The 9,663-nt window shown below is 40.4% G+C and overlaps 1 protein-coding gene across 1 annotated transcript in view; it reads right to left on the reverse strand.

Moving 5' to 3' along the window:
- ACO1 (aconitase 1, soluble) overlaps positions 1 to 6,248 on the reverse strand; it is a 27,151-nt gene extending 20,903 nt beyond the window's left edge. Inside the window, exons 1-5 of the mRNA XM_010578103.1 lie at positions 6,128 to 6,248; positions 4,456 to 4,624; positions 2,911 to 3,048; positions 835 to 904; positions 543 to 726 (exon numbers count right to left, since the gene is read on the reverse strand). Coding sequence (XP_010576405.1) covers positions 543 to 726; positions 835 to 904; positions 2,911 to 3,048; positions 4,456 to 4,624; positions 6,128 to 6,224 — 658 coding nt within the window. The 5' untranslated portion in view covers positions 6,225 to 6,248. The remainder of the gene's footprint in view (positions 1 to 542; positions 727 to 834; positions 905 to 2,910; positions 3,049 to 4,455; positions 4,625 to 6,127) is intronic.
- Positions 6,249 to 9,663: the final 3,415 nt, after the last annotated feature.

Raw genomic sequence — 9,663 nt, forward strand, 5'->3', positions numbered from 1 at the left:
TAGTGAGCGAGTGGTGCTTTGTTACCGGCTGGGCTGAAACACGACAATAACACACCAATGTTTTAGCTATTGCTGAGCAGTGCTGACACACGTCAACTGCCCCTCAGCAAATAAGCTGGGGTGGGCAAGACACTAGGAGGGGACAGAGCCAGGACAGCTGACCCAAACTGAACAGAGAGATAGTCCATGCCACATAACTTCATGCTCAGGATTAAAATTGGGATGCGGGGGGAATTTTTCCAAAGTAGCCATTGCCCAGGGACAGGCTGGGCTTTGGTGTGCTGCTGGGAGGTGGTGACTGATTGTCTTTGCATCACTTGCTTTCGTTTCCTTCCCCCCACCCCCTTCACTTATTAAACTGCCTTTGTCTTGACCCATGAGTTTTTTCTTGCATTTCCCTTCCAATTCTCTTCCCTCATCCTGCTGGCAGAATGAGTGAGTGACTGTGTGGGTGCTAACCTGCCAGCCAGGGTCAACTCACCAAAGTCTGAAATAGAGCTTAGTCAGCCAACAGACTATTCACAATACACTACTTCACATACCCCAGCCAAGCACTCCCAAACCGTCTATCATGGTGGTGTGCGAGTCAGTGCCCACCACACTGTCTGGATAGTAGTAGCCGTCATGATCCATCACCACTCTTGCCAAGTACTCCAAGTTCACTTGGTGGATGATCCCAGAGCCTGGCGGAATAATCCTCATATTTTTAAAAGCCTGAGAGCCCCACTGAAACAGAAGGAATTGGAGTAAAAAATTTTCAATGCACATGAGCACTGGAAGAACTTTTGTTCATTGCACTTTTCTCCATGCAAATAGAATTAATTCTTTCGGTACCTTTAGGAATTCAAACCTTTCCTTGTTCCTTTCAAATTCCAGGTCCTGATTTTTTTGCAAGCTATCTGATCTGCAAGTGAAAATAATCAGCTGTCAGAACCAAAAGTATCCACCTGAAATTTATGTCTGGTCAGGTATACCCAAAGGTTGAAAGAAAAGAAGAGTTATTAGCTAATGTTAATGCTGATCAATCTCATATTTTCAATCTCACTGCAGCTGTGAACTGCAGGCAACCAATTAAAAGGATTTAAGAAGTCTTAAGAGATAATACCTGAAGTCTGGTTCAAATGTGAGTGCTAATCTGCATATTATATATGTGACAGGCATAAAACTTGTAGCTTCGGAATAGCTACACCACTTTTTAGAGCAATGTGAAGTTCCTAACACCTAAATCAGAAGCAACCAGTACACAACTGCCCTGCAACTTCAGTTTAAAAGAGATTATCACTGATGATGCAGTGCTGCCTGAAGCCGCTGTGTTTCAAAGCAGACAGGGCTAACAAACTCTTCACTTGAATCAGCTGCCTAACTTAGGCCTGAAGAGTTTGAAAGAACTGAAGCATAGGGCTGGCCAATGTTCTCTCCATATATACATGAGCCTAATAGAAATAAAATAAGGCTGTGAGAAAAAGTAATTAGCAAAAAATTATCTAAGTGAAGTCCCAGATACTACTGATAACATAAAATGAATGTTATTAAAATAATACGGAAACAGAATCATAACAATTGATTTTGTTCTATGGTAGAGATGAAAACATACCTTGTTCACAAAGAAAGACACTGTTTCTGAAAGATCTTAAAAAATGTGAGGCAAATTAAAAAGAAGAAACGTTAGGTTTCTAGTTTAATAGATTAGTGCTAGAACACACATTACCCCAGAGATCAGTCTTTAGACGATTATTTCTAATTTTGCATCTGTTCCTAAACTGCTTAGTGTTATGTTAAGATTAAGAATAGATACAGCATCTCTAGAAAAAAGTTAAAGGGAGTTGATTTTCAACAGTTACATAGGTAAAAATTTTTTGGCCCTTTTCCTCCCCTACCAGCTATAAAATGGCATCAGTGAGAATTTGTATCCTTACTAGTCTACAGCTAAAAAAAATAGGAAAAAAGTTATATTTGAAAACTGTCTGGCAACATCTTCTATGAAGCAGGCTTCACAATGCATATCTGCTCAGAAGTTCCGTATTTTTATTCTAAAGAAGCCTCTAAATATTAGTACTGAGAAAGTGCTCTTCACGTTCTTTAATTTCCACTTTCTAGGAATGTTCTTCTTTGCAATGCTATAACTTAAGTGGCCTGCTTCAGAACTGTCTCCTATAGAGGACAATAAACAGAGTATTTCAGCAGGCAAGGTAACCGCAGACCAAAAAACTTCAGGAGTTTGGAACATGGAAGGAAACCACTGAGAAACACGTAATTGCAGGATCTGTTTGGAAAAGTAGTTCTGTAGGCCCATGTTTAGATATCATAGAGGGCAGAAGGACCCCTATGCAGAGGTCTTTTATTTTATTGTGGGTCTAGTGAGTGCTCATCTTTCTGTAGCATGCTGAGGATTGAATAGCATTATGCTTCCTTCCTGAACTTATAGGGACCATATTAATTAGTGCCTTGTGCTCTTCTGCATGGAGGCACTGAACTAGCAAACAGTTCCTCAGAGCTGGGCTAGGGCAGGTCATGTCTATTCTTATATAAATAAGGAAGAAAGGAGACATTCTTACTTGTCCTTTCCAAGAAGCCCTACAGGGTCAAAAAAGTGCGTGGAAAAAAGCTATTTCTGAACAACTAATAATAATGCAGTATTATTATGGAAAATTACGATCACCACAGGTCTGGACTGAGCCTGTTTCTGTTAACATTTAGTCCAGGCTTGCGCTGCTGAGAGATGCACCACAGGAAAAACAAAATTCCTCCATCTAATTCACAGCAACTGATACAACACCCTAACTTAAACACTTCTTAGAGTCTAGGATGTTACAGTACAAATGCTAGGAGTACCACCAATAGAACTACTTTTATTATCAGCAACTGGATCCAGCTTACTACCATTAAGTAAGAGTTATTTTGTATCCTTACCGCCTGTTAAAATCAACCTGGATGGAGTGATCTATCACTAGATCAGCAGGACAGATAGGATTGATTTTTTCAGGGTCCCCACCAAGTTTCTTCACAGCATCACGCATTGCAGCAAAGTCAACCACGGCAGGCACTCCACTAAAACAGAAGAGAAATAGACACGGTGAAACAATTTGGAAAAGAAAAAAACAAAACAAACACAACTGAGATCCTGAGATGGAGAATAGACACCTACTGCCCCACACAAAGCAAGCCACAGCCTTACCCTGAGTCTGGGATCATTACTCTAGAGCAGAGACAGTACCCTTGGAAAGACAAAGTCAGAAGAGAAGAACGGACAGAACTGTATATCCTGAGCACTGTAAGAATGAAATGCTAAAACCAAAATTCATCAAGTAACAGAAGCTGTTTAACATGCTTGGCTGGGAATCTGGAAACTTAGTCCTAGTCAGCATTCCTTTGGGACCTTGAACTGGTTTCTCTTCCTTTTGCTCGGTTCCTCTCTCTCCTCCCCAGTCTGTTTAAAAAGAAGGGGGGAGGGGGAAAAAGACAATGTCCTTTCTTTGATTCTCTGCTATGTTTATTTAGCTTATTTTAAGTCAAGGGTCATCTCTGAGGTTTTGCAAAGCACAAGAGAACCTTCTCCATAATCAGGGCTGTTTGGTACCTTCCACACTTCAAGTGAAACTGGCAGAGCAAGGCATCAGATTTCTTAAATTACAAAGGACATGACTGCAAAACACCTTTGCAGAATAACTGTATTTTCAGAAGTGGATTTAACTGCCCTGCCAGATCACTGAACAAACATGAAAGGCAGAAATAAGGTGTACTATTCATCTTTACTAACAAAATCTTGTACTCACCACTGAGAAAAGACCTTATTTCACAAATGACACTCAAACAGCATGTTTTCAGGCTATGGGTCAACATTCATGTTTCTGCCTTCTCACATATCTTGTGACAATCCTGCAAGCCCTTGAACTTCAAGTGACTCAGAATAAAGCTAACAGACCTTTTTCCTCTATGTTTATATGCCCCATTCTCAGCTTCTACAGGGGTAAGTACCACCATGACTTTTTTTTTCAATCAGTTTGGGAAACCTTCCTGCATACCAGCCTATCTGATTTTGCTGGCTACTAAGACAAAAAGAGCTATCTGTGATGTGCTCGTAAGGATGTGCCATCATTCAGTAACCCACTGAGAACACTGTGTTTCTGCAAGAGCAGCCCAAAGCAGTGAGAGATACCTCATCCTGAATTCACTCATTTGGATGCAATTTATCTATCCCATTTTCTTCCCCTCTGTTTTGAAGAGTTTCATAACGATATTTATTTCTTGATCCCAGACACACTTCATTTAATGTTTTTATCATGAGTGTTTGCCTCTCCAAGTGTTGTCTGTAGCATGACATCCAGGAAAGCTGAAAAATGTCCTTCCAAACATTTCACTGCTCTTCTTTCCCTCGGCTCACCCCTCCACACCAAGCTGAGCATTGCTGCACTTTCAAGAGCCCCTCTTCCTAGCTTTAGAGAGCATCAGACTCACGTGAAGTCTTGCAGAATAACTCTTGCAGGCTTAAATGGCACTTCAACATTCTTGTGTTGCACCACTTTCCAGTTGAGAATATTCTCAACATCTCCCTTCTTCACTAGGAACTCATCACAGTTACGGATTGCTGCTTCCAAGAGGACTCGAATAGAAAACGGCAGGCGTGCTGCATGGGTAAGAGGCAAGAAACAAATTCAGTTTTTACCTTAGGGCATATGTCAGCAAGTGCAGTTCCACACCTGGGGCAGATGGGTCTTCAAGCGCTGTCCCCTTATTCTCACGTGGCTTTATCCCAAATTATCAGACACCCTCTTCCAGCCTTCAGCTTTGTCAGTAGGTCAGTGCTAAGTGACCTGTCCCACTCAATTCTTTGAGCAGATTTACTATCTCAGTCCCTGTGAGACAGCAGACACCTTTGCTGAAATGACTCTTTCCACAGCTCTTCCATCCTCCACAGCAATATTAGTCTGAAAACATGCTGTGCTCTCCTTGTTTCTCTGCAGTTTCCTCTCACTCTTGCCACTGAACACAGTCATATAAATGCACTAGAAAAACATAATTTTCTACCTGACATGTTGGAAAGCATAGCTTTAGTGGTAGGCAGTCTCTTCTTCTCCAGAGCTGGAAAATGAAACTGAATGGCAGTAAGACTGTGCATCTGCTAATCTTCTTTTACTTCAAGATAGAAATACTTATAGAAGACAACACAAAATATTATTAGAGCAGTCCTGAGAGCTTTACTATAAGCAATGGGTGTGAAGAAAAAAAATGAAAGTTTCTCTGTCCTTCCTCCCCTAGTCCACTGTAATAATAGCTGTTTGATTTCCTCTCAGAGTATTTATATTCAAAAGTGTCTTGACACATTTGTCTCAACTTTCTACACAGGACCTCCAAGACACGAAAGTCATTTAATCACAGTGAGACCTCATTACTCCTATCATAAAAAAACCCCAACTATTATTCAGGACACAGTCATTCCAAATAATTTGGGGGGTTTTTGTTGGGTTTTTGGTGGTGGTGGTTTGGTTTTTTTTTTAAATCTTCTCCCCCTCACCCCTCCTTCTTCTGTTGCTAAGTTATTCCATTTTCCTGCTGGATAGTGAGAATTGTGTCCTTTTTTCTTTAAAGAATCTGGAGTTTATCACTCCTGGAATGGATCAAATGGTAATACCATACATGTATTTGTCTATTTCTTAAGACTCACCTTTGCTTTTCCCACACAAAGTCTGTCATTTACACACTACCTGAGCCTGCATTGGTATATGCGCTGCTGACATTCAGAGAAAATGTTCCCCCGCTTGCTTCTTTAATTCTGCTTAATCACCTGTTTCCTTTTTGAAAGAGGAAAAATACCCAATATAGACAGCCTTAAACTACAGATACTTGCTTTCTTAGTCAGTGGCATGGATTGTAAGATTTTTACCAGTACCACATGGAAGACGTCTAAGTACATGTGTGCACAGCATGTAGAGAAAATAATACTGTGATCTTGACATTATTTCTGTAGTTCTAAATTTCCAGAATTAAATTTTGCTAAATTTTGTTTTCAAGAACCATCTTTTGAATTCATAGTTCTCTCCAAATACCAAATATCATCCAATGTTGCAATGTCTCTTCAGGTTCTGTTCATCAATGTTAACGAAATGCTTTCCTTATGTTGTCAACATACCATATCTTACATCTTCTAATTTGCTCAGATTAAAGAACTTCTTCAGAGGCTGTTTAGGGTCCAATGGCTCCACAATCCGTACAAAAGGGTTGTTCATGGTTATTCAAGACCCTTATTGTCCCTAAAACACAAAAGAAAAATCAAAGCCATTTTCACAACATCTGTCCCGCATACAAAATACGTGTCCCACAGTCCCACAATGTACCTGTCCCACATACAAGGCCTGTACCAGACAAAAAGGTACTGCATAGTCTGTGTTAGTCATGCCTCTTCCCCCACAAATCTACTTGTAACATGTCCTCAGAGATAAAAGGTCTGCAGGAAGATAAGAGCATTGTGAAAAATATGGATACACCACATGGTTTACAAAGGAAGTTCAATGTCTACACTATTCTCTTCTTTACGCTGCTTCTAGACAGGCCTTTGTGCCTCTGTGATCCACGAACCACCACAACAATGTGATCCCACTTCTTAAGTGGCACTGGTCTAAAGCTAAACAAACAGGCATTTGTATTCAGAATTAAAAATTCAACTAAAACAGAAAACAGAATAGTTTTACTTGAGCCAGGAAGTGTTACAGACTAAGATTACAAACCCTGACTATCAGAGACACAAAGAACCCTCCTGATTTCGGAAATATTCGTTAGGGTCACTACCAAAAAAAAAAAAATACTAAAGTGGACTCTACTGTAACCATCATTTTAGTTTGAGATCTTTTCTTCTTTTTATGGCTATCCCAATGGTGTACTACATAGAGCATTCCACTGGGAGCTAGGATTTTTAGGGTTCACTTATACAAGTTAAAGTACCCTGAGTTATTCCCAATATCAAGGCCAACTAGCATAGAGGGACCTAAATTCACTCTAGAAACATCTCTCAATATCCAGAAAAGGTTAACTGCATGCAAACTGCCTAATGGAACAGTTCCTAGGACACTCTTAAGACCTAAATTCCGCCCAGGGCTCTTTTGGGAGCAATGGCTTAGGCCAACACATGCCAGGGAGCAAGCTAACAATTTAACGGTAAGGACAATTCTCTTACAATGCCTGGCAACATTCTCAGTCACGATTAAAACTCTTTTAGAATAGAGCTAATCATAGGCCTAATTTCCAGATCTGTTGTTGTTTTCCCACAGCACTGTTCCTGTCTTCATTCAAGTACCATTATCTTTCCTTGCCCCAGTTTTTCAAACAAACAAACCCCAAAGTATGAGATGCACATCCTTTGACAGGCCTTGGAGACCGTTTGGTGCAAAGGGATGCACAAAGTCCAGTATTTCTTAAAAACAGTTAATGCAAGGCCAAAAAGTGAAATAATTTATCTCACCTGTCAGTCTCATTGACTGTTCAGGGAATACTATTATGTGAAATACATAAGGGGGATTTTGAAGTATTCCAGCACAAATCACATTTCACATATTTTGAAGACAACAGCAAAGTTAGAGGTTAGATTGAGATGGAGAGATAGCAGAAATAGTGACAAAGGAAGGTCCACATGTAAAGCAGCAAGATAGTGTAAAAGCAAGAAAAATTTCCAGAATTCTGTCAAACAGAACAATGGAAGTTTCTAGATAAAAAGTTGAATGCCCAGGGAAGGCAGAAAAGTAGGCAAATGAACAGACTGCAAACACCACTCCTCCAAACATTCGCACCTTTTGCATTCCCATGTACAAATTATATCCTGAGATTCCTCTTCCCAGCTTTGCAGATACCCATTCTGCACATAAGCCCATCAAGTTTTAGGTGTCATCTTCTTTAAACAGAATGAACTACTCAACTATTCCTCTTCTAAGAAAACTGTGCTTCTACGATTGAGCATGACCAAAATAAACTGCTTCCTTCCTCTCCTTGCCAGCTATGCTCCTGATTTGAGGATATGCTCCTCTTTATTTTCTGCCTTCCAAGCTGAGAACTTTATTTTATGCATATCCACTTCTCATGGGAAAGTCTAAGGGTAGCTGAAGATAGAAAATGCTGGGATATCCCCTGACAGATAAAGCAGGAGGTCATTACTTTGATATGACCATAACGAGTGCACTGTACTCAGTTCACATATACTCATCTAAGTATAAATTGCAGCTGTAACATTTCCCATCCAAGTCAGTGTCTTGGCAAACCACAGTAGCAATTCAACATGCTATGACACATTATCTACTTGTTACCGTTCCTTTGCCAGACATCACCTTCTTCCCTGAACACAGCTTTTTTAGTTCACATTATGAGATACTTCAGTACAAACCTGCTTTCATCAATGAGTTACACAAATATGCCAAATTGTGGGATGACCAAGTTCTAAACACATGTTCTTTTCACCTGCCTGGTCACACTGATTTGAACAACTCTGTTACAATCTTGTAAGCCATTTAGAAATCCCTGAAAAGAGGTAAAGTATCTAGAAAAAATACCAACTCACAGCATTGCTGTAGCAAATTTCACAGAGGTAGAGAAGCCTCAGTCATTCTAACTACTACTTACAGACAGTAAATTATAAACCAAGTGGCCACAGCACAGAACTCAAGCTAGTGATCTGCCAAAAAGATGCAAGGGAGCAATACTCTGCAGATTGAGTACACCAAAATTTTTTAAGTAATCACTGCAATAGATACAGATTAACTTGTGATTGCAGCACAGAATATTTATTCACATTTTGCAGGCACTGAAATGTAAATATGCAAACAGGCTAGCACGCAGGGGAGATGACATCTGTCTGCCTGGGATTGGCGCAGTGCATAGGGTCACATGCATTGATCATGGCCAGTGCCACATTACCACGTAATAACTGATCACACGTACCAAAGAAAGCACTTGATCTTCTGCCTAACAACCTCAAAATTGTTTGCGTGGAGGTGATATCTGAAATGGGATTCCACATAGCGGCCCTCAGGAAGACAGAGGTACAGATTAAGAGGTTCCTAATGGTAACAGCCACCCACACAAACAGTGCTCATCCTGGCCTTGGAAAACAGCAGCAACTCTAGCCCAGGCTATTCCTGCTCTCCAGTTACCCAGACACATGTTCTTTAGTGTTTGTGCAACCCTGGACATAGCCCTATGACTCCAGGGCTTTCAGCTGACTGAAATCTATGAAAATGGTTCAACTGGGGAGTTTTAAAAAAAAAAAAAAAAAAAAAGGGAACATAATCTTATTACTGGAACCTGGAACCTTCTCAAAGGGTTGCATGACTTGTATAAAGTGTACCAGACAAAAAATAGCTTTATTTCAGCCCTTCCAGTGCCTGCTAATACAATTCTGATAATTTGGCTCATACTAACGCTGATCATCTTTAAACCTACACTCCCTAACTATCACTATTGTTTTCCACTCACCTTGTTACATCAATGCAGCTGCTTAGCACTGTGCCTCCTAGCTCCATCTCTTATCAGAGTATGCCTCGAATTCACCCATAGACTGCACATCAGCTCATCACAGAAAGTCTCTCTCTCCCAGCTCCGTTTCTCTCTCCCTCACAGAAGCAAAAGTGCATAAGTATTCTAACCATGAATACCAGGAGGGGCAAATTTATTTGGACAAGGTCA

The sequence above is a fragment of the Haliaeetus leucocephalus genome, unplaced genomic scaffold (assembly GCF_000737465.1).
Source record: "Haliaeetus leucocephalus isolate CR32 unplaced genomic scaffold, Haliaeetus_leucocephalus-4.0 Scaffold605, whole genome shotgun sequence".
Taxonomy (NCBI): Eukaryota; Metazoa; Chordata; class Aves; order Accipitriformes; family Accipitridae; genus Haliaeetus; species Haliaeetus leucocephalus.